Source organism: Trachemys scripta, chromosome 1 (assembly GCF_013100865.1).
Source record: "Trachemys scripta elegans isolate TJP31775 chromosome 1, CAS_Tse_1.0, whole genome shotgun sequence".
Classification (NCBI taxonomy): Eukaryota; Metazoa; Chordata; order Testudines; family Emydidae; genus Trachemys; species Trachemys scripta.
This window is the reverse complement of record NC_048298.1, coordinates 306,574,541-306,594,856: the sequence shown is the minus strand read 5'-3', so window position 1 is coordinate 306,594,856 and position 20,316 is coordinate 306,574,541. Positions and strand designations below refer to the sequence as shown.

The 20,316-nt window shown below is 45.2% G+C and overlaps 1 protein-coding gene across 1 annotated transcript in view; it reads right to left on the bottom strand.

Annotated features, from left to right (window-relative positions):
- XPO4 (exportin 4) overlaps positions 1–15,756 on the bottom strand; it is a 153,786-nt gene extending 138,030 nt beyond the window's left edge. The window contains exon 1 of the mRNA XM_034758775.1: positions 15,475–15,756. Coding sequence (XP_034614666.1) covers positions 15,475–15,477 — 3 coding nt within the window. The 5' untranslated portion in view covers positions 15,478–15,756. The remainder of the gene's footprint in view (positions 1–15,474) is intronic.
- Between the last annotated feature and the right edge of the window lie 4,560 nt (positions 15,757–20,316).

Genomic DNA, 20,316 nt, shown 5'->3' with positions numbered 1-20,316 from the left:
CCAGATACTTCTTTTGCCAGCCTCTTGGCAAGTACTATTAGAACACAAGCAGTCCAGATTCCATCCACTCCACGGAAGACTACTCCAAGAGAATCTGGAAAAAATGCAGTATTCCAACAAGAATTAAATCCTCCTCCAGTATTCACTACTTTAACTTGTCAATGCTGAACCAGATTCAGACAGCCCACACACAGCGTACACCACTGCAGATGTACATACATAGCTACAGTTTTTGTGTCAAAATACAAAGTGTTGTGGACCTAAGATTCAAGTGACACATTCGGTGTAGGTTTAGAACTTTTATTAAAAATGTTTTTATAAACTTACAGCCAACAAACTTTTCAATAATTTCTAGAGTTTCCAATGGAAACTTTAAAAAGTCAAATTGACAACCCCTGCAACTGAAACACTGCTGTATACTGCTAGTATGAGAATCTGAAAGTAAAGCTGACTAGTTAGTTTTGTATTTCCTCTCAACTTGGACAATGAAATAGTAAAAAACATAAATGGTGAAAAGTAAATTATATGATAAGGGCTTATCCACACAGAGTTATTCAGGAATTTACTAACTCCATGTGTAGACACTCCCTTAGATAAATTCACACCAAACTTTTGTCCCCAATATTATTCCGCAGATGTATTTCAAGATTCTGTTCCACATCTTTGAACACTAGAGCGTAGGTATCTGAAAGGCCACCTCTTGCTCCAGACCCAGCATGGTAGCTGCATTAGACAAGAAAGGTAAAGCTGACTGAACCCAGATTCAAACACACCCAACGTAGGGCATTTTCAGTAAGGGGCCCTTAGCTGTGAAATTCATTACTGCAGGGGGTTTCAATTTTTGTACTGCACATCACAAATAAAAGCAATCTCAGGGACCAGCTTCCTTCCTATTCATGACCTGCAACTACTTACATGTTAAACCAATATTAGAAAACATATTTAACATCTTTTAGCTGTCTTAATGTGATTCAACAACTGGAAACAAGATGACACCGTGTGACCAGCTACCTCTCCAGGGCAAGTTCTCTGCAAGCCACCAGTGGCTCATGGATCACAGTTTGAGAATCACCAATTGTACACTCTTTTGGGAAGGCACAGCCTCTTCATTATGTGCACATTCAGTGTCTAGCACAATCCAGCCAAGATCCCCAACTGGAGCCTCTATACCAGGGGCAGGCAACCTATAGCACACGTGCCGAAGGCAGCACACAAGCTGATTTTCAGTGGCACTCACACTGCCCGGGTCCTGGCCACCAGTCCGGTGGGCTCTGCATTTTAATTTAATTTTAAATGAAGCTTCTTAAACATTTTAAAAACCTTATTTACTTTACATACAACAATAGGTTAGTTATATATTATAGACTTATAGAAAGAGACCTAAAAACGTTAAAATGTATTACTGGCACGCGAAACCTTAAATTAGAGTGAATAAATGAAGACTCGGAACACCACTTCTGAAAGGTTGCCGACCCCTGCTCTATATACAGCAATACAAATAAGCAATAATAATAACTGCAAGACCCAGAACAGGCAGAGCTTCTGTATTGCAACTTTTAGAGTGTGAGGCAACATTCTTATCCTGCTAAGGCAGTGGTTCTCAAACTGGGCCCGCCGCTTGTGTAGGGAAAGCCCTGGCGAGCCAGGCCAGTTTGTTTACCTGCCAGGTCCGCAGGTTTGGCCAATCGCGGCTCCCACTGGCCGAGGTTCACTGCTCCAGGCCAATGGGGGCTGCGTGAAGCAGCAAGGGACAAGGGATTTGCTGGCTGTCGCTTCCCGCAGCCCCCATTGGCCTGGAGCGGCGAACCGCGGCCAGTGGGAGCCGCGACCTGCCGAACCTGCGGACCCAGCAGGTAAACAAACTGGCCCGGCCCGCCAGGGGCTTTCCCTACACAAGCGTCAGCCCCAGTTTGAGAACCACTGTTCTAAGTGTTCCTCTAACAAAATGGATGCCAAAATGGTTCCAGGTTTTGAGATAAACAGCACCAAGATTCAATTCCTTCTAAGGGTTGGTCTACACTGGGGGTGGGGGTGTCGATGTCAGATACGCCACTTCAGCTACCGGAATAGCGTAGCTGAAGTCAACAGATCTTATTTCAATTTACCTCGGGTCCTCACGGCGCGGGATCGACGGCCCCGGCTCCCCCGTCAACTCCGCTACCGCCGCTCACCCTGGTGGAGCTCCGGAGTCGACGGGAGCGTGTTCGGGGATTGACATTTCGCATCTAGACGAGACACAATATATCGATCCCCGATAGATCGATTACTACCCGCCGATTCGGCGGGTAGTGAAGACGTACCCTTAGTAAGCAATTTTATCTGGGAATGAGGGTGAGGTGGGGTAAAGCCCTCACTCTCTTTCTGTATGTGCTTTACCAGCACCTGTACAACTCCACCAATGAAAGCACTAGTATAAGGGCACAGGGGTTAGAAGACACAATAAATAACACCTGTGCCCCCTCTCATCCTGTCTGTATTGCTGATTCACTGGAAGCTACCATCAGTAGAGCTGCATTGGTACTAGACTAATCATGGGGGTGGAAATCTTAGTGTACATGCACACTGTAGTGGTCAGTTTGTGGATAGGTAGAAGATAGAGGTTGATAGGTTAGACTTGAGGTTATTTGTGACCTCCATATTAGTTACTCCTGTGTACTAGTAATGTAATCCATCCCAGATGAATCAGCGGGAGACTTCCAATTTCTGTCTAGGTACTTCATTCACCCGGAAGGACCACAAGCAGCCCCATAAGCTAGTTTGGACACCCCGGCTGTAAATTGTTGAGAGGTTATGGAAGTTATTTTTAATGGTGAAGTTAAATAAAGTCTGTCTAAAATAAAGTTATCATCACACAAAGTTAGGACCGATATATATTTAAGTTAGCAGTTTTGCAATTACCATAATGTACAAATATAGCTTAACACAAAAACTAAGTTTAGGCAGAACAGTCTAAATTCTGCAAAGGTGACATTTTCATCCTATGAAGTCTGTCTTAGAAAGCAAGCTTTTTGCAGGTGAAGTGAGTGGGAGGTTGCAGGGAGAAAATCCATCACCTTAGCCTGAAGGTAAGGCATGGGGGTATAGGAGTCTAAGGGTTGGAATAGCAGCCACAGTTCTGCAAAACCATTTGCAAAACCGATTCATGATGGTCAGGATTGAGGGGCAGGAGACAGTTGAGCTATAAAAAGCAAAGTTTTAAATGCAAAAGTTGTATGTATACAATTATATCCATCTCCAAACCACTCTGTATGTCACTTATCTTCTTAAATTTTAAACTCTACAGGGTAGAAACATGTCTGTTTGTGCAGTATCTAGGTCTGGGTATTACTGCAACATTAATTTCAATACTGAGGGCCACTAGATTCATGTCATTGTGGATTCAACGCACCTCTCCCCTGACATCCTCTAAACCAACCTTTGTAGGACCAGTGCAGACACACGCATAGTGTGCAGATGGTGCAGAGACCTGAGCCTTTCACTAGGGTGACCAGATGTCCCGATTTTATAGGGACAGTCCTGATTTTGGGGTCTTTTTCTCATATAGGATCCTATTACCCCCAACCCCCATCCCGATTTTTCACACTTGCTGTCTGGTCACCCTACCTTTCACTTCAGCGTGAATTTCAATCTAGACCACAACTGCCAGCATATTTAATCTAAAATTTTAGATATGCTCTCCAGAGGGAAGCTTGATATACAGTGTCTGAAGCTGAAAGTATTTTTGTTTACCAAATTATGGAGCAACAATAGGTGCTCCACAGTTAAGGCTGAAGCTAACTTCCCATTATAATCCCACTTTTCAACCCTTCCCTCACCAATCTTTCTGAAATTTCACAGGCATCATTTCATCTCACAATAGAATTTAAGGAAGTTTGATAAAAGCCAGAAAAGGAGTTTTAAAGTTTGAAAAATCACCTGAAGTTCACTTTTTAAAAAGCTTTTTTTGACTCAGAAGTTTTGAACGCTCAACAGCTCCCCTGATACAAGTTTCCAGGTGTTCAGCATTGTAGAAAATCGGAACACTTATTTAGGTACTGAAATTAGGATTTAGGCACCCACTTTAAAAAAAGCAACAGAGGGTCCTGTGGCACCTTTGAGACTAACAGGTGCCACAGGACCCTCTGTTGCTTTTTACAGATTCAGACTAACACGGCTACCCCTCTGATACTTGACACTTTAAAAAAAAAAAAAATCTTGGCCACAGTTCAATATTAAATTTCTTCACCAGACTTTTTTTTTTTGGTATCCAGAGAAAATGGTTGTAATTTGAGCATTAGGATAGCTCCAAAATAGCAACTATTGTCTCCTCTCATTTCAACACATTCTCCCCTGATGTACAATTCATTGTAGTCAAGTTACCGAACACCTGTTATTAATCCCACTTAAAACAGCCTAGCAAAATAAAGGCTTTAGAATTAAGCCTCTCTATCTCCCTGGGGAAGAATTTGTTTGTTTGTAGACATAGTGAGCAATGTATCTTTAGTTGTTTATTATCAGTCATTACAGTAAAAGCTGAACCAACAGATTTTGTACTTGGCTGGTACATTTCCTTGACAATGATGCAAAACTATTTTGTAATATAGGAAGCTATCAAAAGGGAAAGTGACAGAGCTTGAAGGAGAAGAAAAGAAGGGGCAATCAAGGCTGACATTGGCAGAGCAAAAGGTGGGAGTCATTGACTCAGTAATTAATAGATCTGACAGATAGGACAGAGCAAAATGACGACTGGCCTTAAGAGCAGAAAGAGTAACATCAGCTTAAAGATGGCATTTTAATCCCTGCTTGTGGATGAAAGAAGTGTAGGGGGCCCCAAGGGCAGAGTTTTGGGGGATGTCTACTGAAAGAGAGGGGAAATGGAAGACTCATCAAATAAGACAGTGAAGAAGTAACTGAAGAGGTAAGGAAAAAGCAATGAGTAAACAGTGCCATAAAAGCCAACAGACAACAGATTTTAAAGACAAAGAACCATCACTAGCGTGAAAAGGCACCGAGCCATCGAGAATGAGAATGGAGTAGTCTCTGGGATTTGGCTAAGGCTATGTCTACACTACAGCCTACGTCAGCAAAACTTACGTCACTTGGGGGTGGGGGCTATGAATATTCCACACACCCCTCCGAGCAACATAAGTTACACTGACATAAGCGCTCGTGTGCACAGCGCTATGTTGGCGGGAGAGTTTCTCCTTACAATATAGCTTATGCTGCTTGCAGAGTTGGGGTTTTTTAGGTCGACGGGAGAGCTCTTACTTGATCTCTCAAGGTACACGTGCACCTACTGTCATATTACAGGGATAATTCTGCCAACCTGCTCCAGCTAACCCCTCGACTAATCAATACAGCTGCACCTAACACTGTGAGCATGCTGGAGTGCATGCTGACAAATACTGGAATTCAATCCTGTAGAACTCAAAACAGTGTCATATTTTTAGTCCTTACTTAAGTCCACTTATTATAGATTAATAGATTTTTAAGACCCCAGAAGGTATCATTAGATTATCTCATCTGACCTCTTGCTAAACACAGGCCAAATAATTTAATCCAGTTACTTCTTTTCTGAGCCCAATAACATGTATTTGACAAAAGCATATTTTTCAGAAAGGCATCCAGTCTTGATTTGAAGACTTCAAGGAACAGAGAGTCCACCACTTCCTTAGGTAGTTCAACCTTTGCACCACCCTTACTGAACCATTTCAAGTGGCTATTGCCATCTCTGAGGTGCAGAGTTAAGGTTGCATTGCATGGTTAGCATGTACCTTAACTTTGTAATTTCTGGGTTTCAGAGGCATAGGTTTAGTCATTCTTCACATTCTGGAAGGGCATAGGCAGCACTGAGCAATCTTAACTCTGTGCTAAGTTTACAGGGTGTTAAATTATTTAAAAATATATAATACAAAGAAATTCTCTCAGCATCCCTACGTACTACAGCCCAGTTCTCCGCATCCACTGCTTCTGGCTCCTTGGCAATGATTACCCCAGGCACAAAAGATAGTGACTGCAGGTTGGTTCCTTCCCTGCCCCTGCATTATCTCCTTGTCTCTAGTCTGTGTCTGTCCAGATCAGCTCAATGCTTCCTCCCCAGCCCTCCAACCCATGGAAGGGAGGCATCAGCTGGCTTTGTCTCCCGGACACAGTACAGCCCAACAAGCTGTCCCAAGGAGGGACTCACGTAGATTGCACTGAGGGTGCATTTGTAGAAAGCTGAAGTTCTACAGCTTCCAAAAGGAGCTTGATTGTGGTCCTAGACACCAAGCAGAAAGGCAGGCTGAGAACACTAATATGCACAGCAAACAAATCACTTGAGCCATAGGTGCTGACTCAGTGGGTGCTCCGGGGCTGGAGCACCCATGGAAAAAAAATAGTGGGTGCTCAACACCTACCAGCAGCCCCACTGATCAGCTCCTCCCCCTCCTCCCAGCACTTCCCAGCCACCGGTGATCAGCTGTTCAGCTGTGTGCAGGAGGTGCTGGATGGGAGGGAGAGGAGTGAGGGCAGAAAGGAACAGGAAGAGGCAGGGCAGAGGCAGAGTGAGGGCAGGGGAGGGGGCGGAACGGGGCAGGGTTGGTTCTTGGGGGAAGGGGTGGAGTGAGGTCGAGGCCTGGAGCAGAGCGGGGGTCGAGCACATCCCAGGAACTCGGGAAGTCAGTGCCTCTGACCTGAGCAAAAGAGTTTAACTCATTGTGCTCGGATTCTAGGGACAGCAATTGTTCCCTTAAACCACCGAGTAAATTGCTCAGTGTGTGTCACTCCAAACAGCTTTTGATGAAGCAATAGCGCACACAGATGCTTATGGTCTCTAAGAAGCTTTTGTAACACGATAGCTTTTGAAATATTTCTAAACTGTACCACCCAATAACTGATCGCAATGGCAGTCCATGCTATAAATTTCTTGAAGGACAGCGTCGTAGATTTTCCCTAGAAATATTGTAAGTAGTAAGAACCTGAAAACATTTTAAACAGCTCTCGCTAAGTAGGGAACGTATCAGGAACCACTAGACAAAATGACTCAGTAACTTGCTTTTCTTCGACCACAGAATACTGTTGTTCAGGGAAAGGTTGAGGAGCAGGAGTCATGATTTCATTATCCTAACAGCTCACAAGAGTTTTTCCATCTTCCCTCTATTTAATTAATGCTATTTTTTCTTTACAATACCTCTACATAAAACTGGAGTATGTATGTGGATTTTAGAACAGTTTTAAACATCTTTGTCTCAGGGCAAAACTTTCAAAAGGAGATGCTGGAGAATCCAAGTAAAAAGCAAGTAATGTGCACAACACATTCTCAAGAATCTGCCAAAGGTAGAACTCAGGCCTTGGCTACACTGGCAATTCACAGCGCTGCACTTGCTGAGCTCAGGGGTGTGAAAAAACACCCCCCGAGCGCAGCGCTGTAAAGCGCCAGTGTAATCAGCGCCTGCAGCGCTGCACGCTCGCTCGCAGCGCTGCAAGCTATTCCCCTCGGAGAGGTGGAGTACTTGCAGCGCTGCGAGAGAGCTCTGCGAGAGAGCTCTGTGCAGCGCGACTACACTTGCGCTTCACAGTGCTGCCGCAGCAGCGCTGTGAATCCGCGAGTGTAGCCAAGGCCTTAAACTCACAGTGCATGTATGCTGCTCAAGTTCAATGACTATAGCATGTCACTTTGAGCCACCTGTTTACTTTAATGTCAGGCTGCCTGCAAACCTCCTGGCCTGCAACAGAGTCCTACTTTTACTGCACATAATTATTTCATTCTCTTTGGTGCATCAGTTTGAGTCAATCCATGCTGGAGTTCCCAACTTTACCCTCAATAATTTTTGAAATATTGCTTCTCCAGAGGGATAGTGGATGCCGTGCCGTAGCTGAGATAAATCCTGAGCAGGTGATATAAATTTCAGGAGGATTAGAGGAATAGTTTGAGCCCCATGTGTGTGCAAAAAAGCAACACAACTACAAAAGGAATCTGATAGGATTTTTAGAAGGGCTTTATTTGGAGAACACCTTGCTCAAATAATCCCAAATTTGGTTCACTTATCCTACCCAGGACCCCACCACCACACGGCATAACAATTTTCAAGGCAACCTGAGTCAGCATCTGGATTTTAGACCATTTAGAAAAGTCATGATGACTATTTGAGCAAGGTGTTCTCCAAATAAAGCCCTTCTAAAAATCCTATCAGATTCCTGAACAGTGAATCTGAACCTTAACTATAGCAAAGCTGCTCTTCCACTGTTATGAACTGCCACTTACAAGCAGTCCCCATTCTCCCACACACCTCTCCCCTGCAGTGGCGCACATCAGGGCCAGGGCAGGCTCCCTGCCTGCCTGCCCTGTCCCCAGTCCCATGCCGCTCCAGGAAGCGCTGCGGCCCCTGGGGGATGATGGGGCAGAGGGCTCTGCATGCACTGCCCTTGCCGCGCCTCCAGGTACCTCCCCCGAAGCTCCCATTGGCCGCGGTTCCCCATTCCCAGCCAATGGGAGCTGCGGGGGGGGGGGGGAGGGGGCAGTGCCTGGAGGCAAGGGCAACGCACACGGAGCCCTCTGCCCCCCAGCCCGGGGACTGCTTCTGAGAGCAGCGCCAAGCCAGCAGTGCCATGGGGGGCAATCCCGTGGGCCGGATCCAAAGCCCTGAGGGGCCAGATCCGGCCTGCGGGCCATAGTTTGCCCACCCATGGTTTAAAAGCACCACCAGAATAGAGTTTATTGATATAAGAGCAGCCAGATTTATTTTAATATGTAGGGACAGAAAGAGGAACTTAGCAAGAGAAAAGACTGGGATCTCATCAATTTTTTACGGGCTGCAGTGTTTGCAGGAGTTCATGGGGAGTTTTTAAGTAGTGCAGATGACTAATTAATACTCTTAATATACCTTATGTTAATTTAAAACAAACCAAAGGAAAAAAGGAAATCCCCACCGAAAAAACACTTCATTAACTTAAAGTAACAATAAATATCAAGAATGCTAATTTTAAAAAAAACATTTAAAAAGTAGAGAGATTACTGTAATCTACTACACTATTTGAATTTCTTTACAGTTTATACATTCTCTCAAGAAAGATCTACAAGTATAAAAATTAATAAACTTATCAGAATGTCTAAACTCTGCCCTGCAAGAAACACAATATTTAAATATGAACATAAGAACAGCCATACTGGGTCAGATCAGAGGTCCATTTAGCTCAGTATCCTATCTTCCGACTGTGGCCAATGCCAGGTGCCCCAGAGGGAATGAACAGAACAGGTAATCATCAAGTGATCCACCCCGTCGCCCATTCTCAGCTTCTGGCAAACAGAGGCTAGGGACACCATCCCTGCTCATCCCGGATAACAGCCATTGATGGACCTATCCTCCATGAATTTATCTAGTTCTTTTTTGAACCCTGTTATAGTTTTGGCCTTCACAACATTCTCTGGCAAGGAGTTCCACAGGTTGACTGAGTTGTGTGAAGAAATACTTCCTTTTATTTGTTTTAAACCTGCTGCCTATTAATTTCATTTGGTGACCCCTAATTCTTGTGTTATGAGAAGGAGTTAATAACACTTCCTTATTTATTTTCTCCACACCAGTCACGATTTTATAGACATCTATCACATCCCCTCCTTAGTCGTAATCTTTTCCAAGATGAAAAGTTCTAGTCTGATTAATCTCTCCTCACATGGAAGCTGTTCCATACCCTTGATCATTTTTATTGCCCTTTTCTGAATTTTTTCCAACTCCAATATATCTTTTTTGAGATGGGGTGACCACATCTTCACGCAGTATTCAAGATGTGGGCGTACCATGGATTTATATAGAGGCAATATGATATTTTCTGTCTTATTGTCTATCTGTTTTCTTAATGATTAGTTTTTTTGACTGCCGCTGCACATGGAGTGGATGTTTTCAGATAACTATCCACAATGACTCCAAGATCTCTTTCTTGAGAGGTAACAGCTAAGTTAGCCCCCATCATTTTATATGTATAGTTGGGATTATGTTTTCTAATATGCATTACTTTGCATTTATCAACATTGAATTTCATCTGCCATTATGTTGCCCACTCACCCAGTTTAGTGAGATCCCTTTGTTACTCTCCACAGTCTGCTTTGGACTTTGCTACCTTGAGTAGTTTTGTATCATCTGCAAATTTTGCCACCTTTTGTTTATTCCTTTTTCCAGATCATTTATGAATATGTTGAATAGTACTGATCCCAGTACAGACCCTTGGGGGACACCATTATTTACCTCTCTCCATTCTCAAAACTGAACATTTATTCCTACCCTTTGTTTCCTAACTTTTAACCAGTTACCAATCCATTAGAGGACCTTCCCTCTTATCCCATGACAGCTTACTTTGCTTAAGAGCCTTTGGTGAGGGACTTTGTCAAAAGCTTTTTGAAAATCTAACTACACTATATCAACTGGATCACCCTTGTCCACATGCTCGTTGACCCCCTCAAAGAATTCTAGTAAATCATGGTCATCTATGCGTCTAATAATTCTGTTCTTTACTATAGTTTCAACCAGTTTGCCTCGTACTGAAATCAGGCTTCCCGGGCTGTAATTGCCAGGATCGCCTCTGGAGCCTTTTTTAAAAATTAGTGTCACATTAGCTATCCTCCAGTCATCTGGTACAGAAGCTGGTTTAAATGATATTACATACCACAGTTAGTAGTTCTGCAATTTCACATTTGAGTTCTTTCAGAACTCATGGGTGAATGCCATCTGATTCTGCTGATTTATTACTGTTTAGTTTATCAATTTGTTCCAAAACCTCCTCTAATGACATCTCAATCTGGGACAGTTCCTCAGATTTGTCACCTAAAAAGAATGGCTCAGGTTTGGGAATCTCCCTCACATCCTCAACAGTAAGACCGATGAAGAGAAACTAAATGAATTCTTTGCAATGGCCTTATCCTTGAGTGCTCCTTTAGCATCTCGATTGTCCAGTGGGCCCACTGGTTGTTTCGCAGGCTTCCTGCTTCTGATGTACTTAAAAAAAAATTTGCTATTACTTTTTGAGCCTTTGGCTAGCAGTTCTTTAAATTCTTTTTTGGCCTTCCTAATTATATTTTTACACTTCGCTTGCCAAAGTTTGTGCTCCTTTCTATTTTCCTCAATAGGATTTAACTTCCACTTTTTAAAGGATAAAGTCAAAAGATATTTAAAATAGTAATTTCAGCACATGAATCTCTTTGACATCCATATCGCCCCCTTCTAATCCATATAAAATACAGCTGCTAAGACCATCTTCCTTGTCTGACACACTGAACACATCACCTTTGAGACTAACAGAAGTACTGGGAGCATAAGCTTTCGTGGGTAAGAACCTCAGACTAACACGGCTACCCCTCTGATACTTGAACACATCACAACACTCTTCTAAATCTCTCCATTGCCACCTATCCAATCACCCCCCCCCAAGTTACGAGGCAGATAAGTTCAACCTTCTTGCCCTCACCTACAAGGTTGTTCATAACTCATCTCCTCCTTGTTTGCCCATTCATCTCTTATTGCAGGGTCCCACCTGCTTATCTCCACTAATAATGCCAGTTTCACCTCCTGTCCATTAGCTTCTCACACAAACATTTCAATACTTTTTTTTCCTATTCCCCCCCACCCCGCCTCCATCAATGGCTCTCCACTTGTTTCTTCCATGCGTGTGAAGCTGTGGATGTGGACAATCCATTCACACAGACTCCCGCCCTCATTCATCATGCTCTTTATACGCAAATGACTTGAAAAATTTACCTCACTGACCAGGAGTAATTTCCTGGAGAGATACAAACTGCGCTTCCACAATTTCTGGGATTCCTTTCATCATGCTGTCCCTGGGCCCAGCTTTGGGATCCTATCTTTCAAATCAGAGTTGTCTGAACAATTTGAATTCTCCCCTCCATCACGTAAAATACCCTCTGATTACTGGAGCGGGAAAGGAGCATTAGAGAGAGCCTCCTGGCTGCTGTGATGGTGGTGTCTGCTAATTTACCCCTCCCTCCAACCTCCAAATCCCCCATGAATAGCTTTAGTGCCTGGACGCCTCTGTCTCCCCTACCCTAGCCTTCTGCATCAGAATAAAATGGACCTAATTCTTGTCAGTTTAAATCTTTTCCACAAGGTTTCCAGTAACAGTAGTGAAAACAGATAAAAGTCTGATCAGTTTTCATTCTACTACATCTTGAAAATGCTGAGTAGCAGCAGAGGTACTAAAGCTGTATATTCAAGAGTGAATGTATTGCCCATTTTTCTATATCTGTGTAAGCACTACCATAAACAGTTTCAGAGTAACAGCCGTGTTAGTCTGTATCCGCAAAAAGAAGAACAGGAGTACTGATATGCATCCGAAGAAGTGGGCTGTAGTCCACGAAAGCTTATGCTCTAATAAATTTGTTAGTCTCTAAGGTGCCACAAGTACTCCTGTTCTTCTTTTTACCATAAACAGGACTCACGTATTTTTACCACCACTTTAATGAAAGCTTCATATGAAAGTGCCTCAGCCAGTCTACACTAACATTTACACTACCACTAGCACAGGGAAACTACATGATACTGACAATCAGATACTACATTTGCTAGTGTAAATTCAGGTAAACATTTGGAAGGTTATATTCTACAACATGCAACTAGAAACTTGTTTTTAAGCTGCAAAAGTTAATGGTACTCACCTAAAAAAAAAGCCTCCTAATCATCTCTCTCCCCTGCCCCAGTCCTGCCTGTAACATCTAACATAATAACAATACACTTCTATTATTAAACTGCCCTTATACAACTGAGTCCTTCTACCACCATAATCAGATATGCTCAAAAAAGGGAGTCTAAGATTGGTAGCTGAATGTCTAATATTACTCATGAGTTTCACAAGCACGTGTATGAGATGTAACATAATTCAAATCTTAAATATACATTACCTTAATTTACTACTATTTGCATATTTCTAATTGTTATATTTTATCTATAATTCTTGGTATTTATTTTTTGTAATGTTTCCTATTAAGGACTTGTCTACGCTTGGAAATTTACCAAAATAACTACTCCAGAAGAGTTATTCTTGAAGAACTTCCCCATGTGGACAGTCAGTCTGGAATAAGAGCGTCCCAAAATAAGTCCATGTAGACACACTTACTCCACACTAAGGGTGGATCAGCGGGCAGCGATCGATCCAGCAGGGGTCGATTTAGCACGTCTAGGCTAGACGAAATAAATCGACCCCCCGAGCACTCTCCCGTCAATTCCTGTACTCCAGGTCAGCGAGAGGCGCAGGCGGAGTCGACAGGGGAGTGGCAGCAGTTGACTCACCGCGGTGAAGACACCATGGTAAATCTAAGTACATCAACTTCAGCTACATTATTCACGTAGCCAAAGCTGCACAACTAAAATCGATCCCCGCCCCCCCCCCCCAGTGTAGCCCAGGCCTAAGAGTGCCCACATGGGGAGTTATTCTGGAATAATTACTCCAGAATAGCTATTTTGATACATTTCCAAAGACAAGAGCTTTGTTTGGCCATTTTAATTAAATTTGCAGTTTTTTGTCTGGGAATACACATTTAACTTTTTTAGTCCATGATGCTTCAAACAGTTATACAGATGAGTAATTCAAAGGGATTACTCACATGCATAAAGATGTGAGTTTATGGGATTAAGTTCTCAGGGTTTAACTTAAAGGGAACACTCAGGAAAATTAATCCAAAATTAACTAAAGGTGTGAATTTAAAACAGATTTGTTTCATCACATTCAATCCCTGTGTGGACTATCTTATTCAGAATTAAAGTGGTCTTAATTCAAGTTAGTTTAATTTACAAGAGATTAGATTAACTACTGTAATTGGTGTAGAGACAGTCTCAGTATGTGCACAATACCTCATACCATGCAGCCTCTGGGCACTACTTTAGTATAAATATTAAATATTTCAGCCAGACTCTTAATTAAATTGTGTTCAGCTCCACTGAATTCCCACCAAATTGTCAAAGTCATTCAAATTATCAATAAGGTCAGAATTTTAATGGTAATCAGAAAATAACACTGAAGGAAAATCTTCACAGAGAAGCATTATTAAAATAGATTTATGTTTAAAACTATTTATGTACAATATTTCATAAAGAAAAAATCAAAAGGCACTCATCAGTTTTACATGATGTTTAAATATCTAACACCTAAAGATTGTTGTTTGCATTTATTTCTGTTTTAGAAAAAATAGTTACGTTTCTCCATATACAGAAATTCTCTCCTCCATATACTCAATATTACACAGCATTCAATTCCAAAAACCAAAGCAATTTTCAGTTAAGTGATGGTGAAAAAAAGTCAGACCACCACAAATAAAGTCAGTTAAATAACTGCATAGTTCTAATCCAGCTTTGTTTCATAAATATTTAATAATCCTTTGAGGATTTTTACCCTTCACGAATTCCACATTAATTGAAGTAACAAAAACACCTCTGGAAAAAAAAAAACACCACTGCTCAGACAATAGCTCACAAAACGTTTTATGCTGAGAGATTTTTTATACAGTCCATCACTATATAAATATCAAAATACTAAGTACTAGCTTTGTTGTAGTGCTGCCGGTACTTTAAGTGGAGTACTTTTGTTTGTTCATTAGAAAGCCCTTGACTCCTTGAGTGTATTTCACAACACAGGGCAGATAGAGTCACACTCATAAGGTCTTAGTTCCATACATCTCACACACAATACCTTTATGCAGCCTTTATAACCACAGAACACATTACAAACTGTTCAGGGACCACTTCACCCACTACTAAAAATCAGACACCGCTCATATGACATTCCTTGTTGTTTATGACATATTTTGCAATTCACCCCTGGGGTTTCCCGGTTCCCATTACTGCAAGGAGGGAAAGCTGAAACAGGCAGTTATAGCTATGTTTTATGTAACCCACACACACTAGTTTGTGCAAGCAGTGAGAGAGGAGGAGATAGGTGGGGGAGCAGGGATTTCTCTGCTAGTTTCCCGTGGAGTGGTGGAAACACTGATGGTGACAGGAGGGCAGTGGGGGGGGGGGAGCAAGTAAAGGGGACCAACAAAGAAGGATCTCCCATGGGGAAAAGGGCAACAAGGGACCAGTAGAGTGGAGAATGTTGGTTGCTGGAGATGGGTTGGAGCACATGGGGATAAAGGCATGTAAGGGCCACCCCCCCTCCAGTGAGACTTTAGAGAGTGGCAGGCTCCTGGATGGGGAGGGTTGTGCTTTGAAGGGGTCAGAAGGGAAAAAGGAGCCTAGGGAAGCTAAGAGCGTTAGAGGGGGCAACTACCTAAAAGGAAAAAGGTATTGAGGGGAGGGCGGCAGACTAGCCAAGGTAATATAAAGGAGGCAGGGGAAGGTATCCCGGAGAACTATGCACGGAAACAGCTCGGGGGGGGGGGGGGCACAGAAGCATCGGGGGGCATCTAGGGTAGCTCTGAAGACGGCAGACGGGAGAGGGTCGGTGCAGGCGGCAAGATGGGCCCGCGGACCCGGCGCTGTCTGCCCCCACCTCCCCGGCCCAGGGGGGCGCCCTCACCATGAGCACTTTGGCCGCGTTCTCCAGCTGGGCGATCACCTCAGGAGCCCCCCCCCGCAGCCACGGCCGCCGCCATCATGGTCTCTCTTCAATGACGCGCCATGCGCTGCATTCTGGGACAAAGCGGTCGCAGAGCCAATCCCCCGGCCCGGCGGGGAAGCGCCCGGACCGAGAGTATCGGCGCCGACCTGCAGCAGCGTGACCGGCCAGAGCAGCAGGGGGAGAGACGGAAGCACCAGGCGTGACTGCACCAAGAGCCACCTCTCCGCGCTCTCCCCCGGGGCGGGCCCAGGGCACGCGGCCACAGACGGGGGGGGCGGGACTAATGCAGGCCCAATACTGAGTTCGCCTGTTGCAGCACCGCCCAGGGTGAGAGGGGTCGCATCGCCTCGGGGGCTTAGCTGCGGTTTCTGCTGAACTTCGCTGGGGGCCGGCTGCAGCTCCCCTCTGACACTTGCTACACCGGGGGGGGGGGGCCTTCGGGGGGGGGGGGGGCCCGGCCCCCCGGCCCGCCCCCCCCCCGGCTGGCGGGAAGGGGGGGGTGGGGGGAGACGCGCACCCCTAGCTTGGTCCGGCCCGAGGGGGCAGTTATTGCGGCTCCCTCGACGCACCCAATGGGGGTGTGGAGCTCGATTTTCCACGCTTTTCAGCTACCGCTCTCCTCCTCCAGTAAACTCAGCTTCCCCACGCACACTCCAGCCAGCAGCCTGGCTTCCTCCTCCTGTTGGCCAGCGGGCCAGGAGTGCTCAACAGGAGACCCACAACCAAGTGGGGGAGGGTGAGCACCCTCCCTTGTCTCTAAATGGGGGAGGGGAAGTCCCAACTACATAGAGAAGTTTCAGAGTAGCAGCCGTGTTAGTCTGTATCCGCAAAAAGAAGAACAGGAGTACTGATATGCATCCGAAGAAGTGGGCTGTAGTCCACGAAAGCTTATGCTCTAATAAATTTGTTAGTCTCTAAGGTGCCACAAGTACTCCTGTTCTTCTTTTTACATAGAGAAGGTGGCCCTGGAATGGAAAAGGGTGAGAACCTCTGCAAGAGGGAACTTGGAGTTCAGCTTTCTTCCATGCCTCCAACAGTGAGGCAGCAGCTCCCTAGTTACATCAGCAGGGCCTTAGCTTTCTTCATCCCTTATAGGGGGGGTGGGACAAACTTTTTGGCCCAAGGGCCACATCGGGAAACAGAAATTGTATGGCAGGCCATGAATGCTCACAAAATTGGAGTGCAGGCTCTGGGGTGGGGCTAGGGGTGACGAGTTTGGGGTGTAGGAGGATGCTCTGGACTGAGACTGAGGGGTTTGGAGGGTGGAGGGGATCATGGGTGCTGGAAGTGGTGCAGGTTCCAACTGGGAGTGCGTGTTCTGGGGTGGGGCTGGGGATGAGAGGTTTGGGGTGCAGGAGGGTGCTCTGGGCTGGGACCAAGGGGTTCAGAGGGTGGGAGGGGAATCAAGGTTGGGGTAGGGGTGCAGGTTCCAGCTGGGAGTGCAGGCTCTGGGGTGGGGCTGGGATCGAGGGGTTTGGAGAGCAGGGGGGGGATCAGGGGCTGGGGCAGAGGCTCAGGGGGTGCAGGCTGCGAGCAGCGCTTACCTCAAGCGGCTCCTCAAGTAGTGGCGTGTCCCTTCTCCAGCTCCTACGCAGCGGCGCAGCCAGGCAGCCCTGCATGCTGCCCCATCTGCAGCACTGCCCCTGCAGCTCCCATTGGAGCGCATAGGAGCCAGAGCGGGGCCATGCCACGGATTCCGGGAGTCGCGTGGTGCGGCAGGACCAAGCTGCTGGTGCGACACCTGACCCAGGGCCGAGCCACGTGGTGTAGCTTGCAGGCCGGCTTAAAATGGCCCACAGGCTGTAGTTTGCCCCCCCTCCCCCTCCCCCTCCCCAGTCTGGATATTCAATCTTTCCGCACGCCACCAGGGGCAGTGCTGGTTACCTGAGGCGGTGCCTTTTACCAAGGCAGAACATAAGAATGGCCATTCTGGATCAGGCCAATGCCCCATCTAGCCCAGTATCCTGTCTCTGGCTAGGGGCCAGTGCATGCAGCTAGACCACTATGCAGCAGAATAGTACATGCAACTAGACCACTATGCTTCCCAATGACTGCTCATGCCTCATCCATGAAGATCCTGATACTATTTTGTTATTTAAGCTCACTTTCCTTCACATATTCATCCAATATTTGAAAACATTTATTTTTTAGTTGTGTAGATTGGAAAAGATTGACAAAAAAAGAAAATAATGCACTTTGCCGTCAGATGCATATCTCACATAGGTGGAAAGGTTTTCACTGGAAAGCAAATCAATGTTTAGTCAAGCTGTATTACAATTAAATGACTACTCCAAACTTGAGAGAGCACGTTCTTTCATATTTTCAGCAATGCTGGAGAGTCTTGTTAATTCTGTATTGTCTAACAATGTTAATATGGCCAACTGTTTGCTTGTCTTGACATCAGACACCAATGATGCCGCTTCTGCTGCTAGAAAAAAAACTCTTCCCTATAATGATATTTCCCTCCTTTTGTGATGTAAAGACTCACAAGATGAGATGTCTTCAAAGCTTGTGGACACTGGATGCACTTTTTTTTCTGGCTATGTTGCTCTGTAAACTTGTGCAGAAAAAAAAAATCACATGCTTGTTTTTCAAGTAAGAATGTTTGGTCTCAAATTAACTGGAGGGATTGGGGTGAGGTTTTCAGTGTCCAACACTTCACAGCAAATAACTTTGGTGTGATACTCCTCTAGATATAGTCCACATATGGCTCATTTCCATGTATTTGCCGTCCTACTTTCTGACAGTCCTCCTCTTAGTTCCTTTTCCTCCCACACTGAGTACACTGCTGTCACAGTTCAGGGCAACTGCATCTGTATTTCCCCTCATTGGTCTAGCAAGGGCACTCTCAGGCTTCCAGCTGTCACCACATCTGGCACCTTCTGACGAGGGTATTTCCAGGCTGCACAGTTCTCTGCTTTCACTATTATTTCCATCACAGACAGGCTACCCAAGCACACCTGCTTGCTTTCTCTTCAGAGATGGTTAACAGGTATAATTGCTACAGTTATATGTTACCACACAGTTCTTTCTATACTAGCCTATTTTATTCTTAAGGAGAAAACATTACAGAAAAAAACACATTAAAATCAACAGAGGAACCTGATAATAAGCTTACTGGGATTCCCTGACATGGGCTTTGGCAGGAGCAGTCCAAATCCCAACTGAAGGGCATTCCTCATAGTTGCAAATTCATCACAGCTTCAGCTCCGAATGCATACCTAATCTTATGGGGCCTCAATAGGTCCAGTCTTTCCAACCCTTCCTTCCATGGACCTGGGGTCCTGTCTGCTGGATCAGGAATAAGACCCTTAGCCAGTTTAAAATCAGGCCATTTATCCAAAAATCCTTTCTTTGTCTGTTGGTTCCTGGAGAATCCAGTTTGAACTAGTATATGTGAACCTCTCCAGGGGAGAGGCTTCGAAGAGATGATAAAAGAAGTACAATAACATTCCCCTCCTACTAAAGATGTTCAGTGCCACAGTAACACACACACAATTGGATTTTTAATACAATTTACCCCAAAGCCATTAACCCTAAGTCAATATGGATTAATTTAATTCAATGAGGTCTATCTTAATTCCCTAAGGTTTGTTTGGGATATTACAGGATATTGTCAGTCTGTCACAACCTTGTCATAGCTAATACTAGGCTTTGTCTTGGTTGGTTCTTTCTCCTTGGCACTTTGGCTCAAGCTGCCAGACTGTGACCAACAATTCATGATAAGACACAGAATCATGAATGAGCTGCTACAAATTGGAGGCCTCGTATTTGTACAGGCAGTAGGAAGCAGCAGGGAGAAAGAGGGGCTCGGAAAAGTGCTCTTGAGGAAGCTGATAAAAGGAGTGGGATGGGGGAGTAAGAAAGGCAGCTGCAAGGATGGGAGGGCAGTGAAGACAGGTCACTTCAAGTAAACTTTCTATCCCAGACTGCGTCCACGCTCACCTCCCACAGCTACCCAGCCAGTCCCTGATGCCTTGCTATTAGTATCCCAAGCATAGTCATTTCCCTTCCCTGCTCCTGGTGAGTACCCACTAATTCCCCTCCTCTGCTTAGCTTCTCCTTTACCTAACTCTAGGGCTCTTTTAGGAGCCTCATATAAATAGGGGGCTGCGGTCCCCAGGCAAGCATTTTGGCCTCCTCTCCTAGGCAGGGTTCCTGCTCTGGCCTTATTGTTTCCCCCTCACATCTGCCACTTCCCAGCTCCTTCTTCCTCCAGCCTAACTTTCCCTGAAATACCTTCTAGTGGTGGCTTCCTCAGTACCTCTCTTCCTGAATGCCTCATCATGCTGCTCCCTCTGCAGTGTCTGCTCCTGCAGTCAGTCCTTCAGTAGCAATGACTTCAGGATGGCAGCTCCAGTGGTAGCTGATCCTGTCCCAGTAGCCTGGCACCAGTCACCCCCTGAAGCAGCTCCCACTGACAGCGGCAGCAGCAGTTCCTAGGTCAGTGGAGGAGGCAGCAGCAGATCCCTTTATTGAACAGCACAGTTCCTTCAGGCATCCTGACAGGAGATGGGTGCAGGCCAACACATTAGATGGCTGCCCAGCTCCTCTATTTCTCTAGGAAGAAGAACCTCTGTCAATGTGGCACTATACAGCAGAGCTGGCTGAGAGGGACCAGGGAATGCTCACTGAGTGGCAGTTAAACTGCCATAACTGTTTCTTGATGAAGGGGGGGAGGATGTGCTAAGACCCATCTTTCTCTCAGAGACTCTGTGGAAGGGGGAGTTCAAGAATGTGTTGAGCACTCACAGTTTTCTAAGGCAGGCTGAGTCTTCAGACATAACAACATTGCAGTGT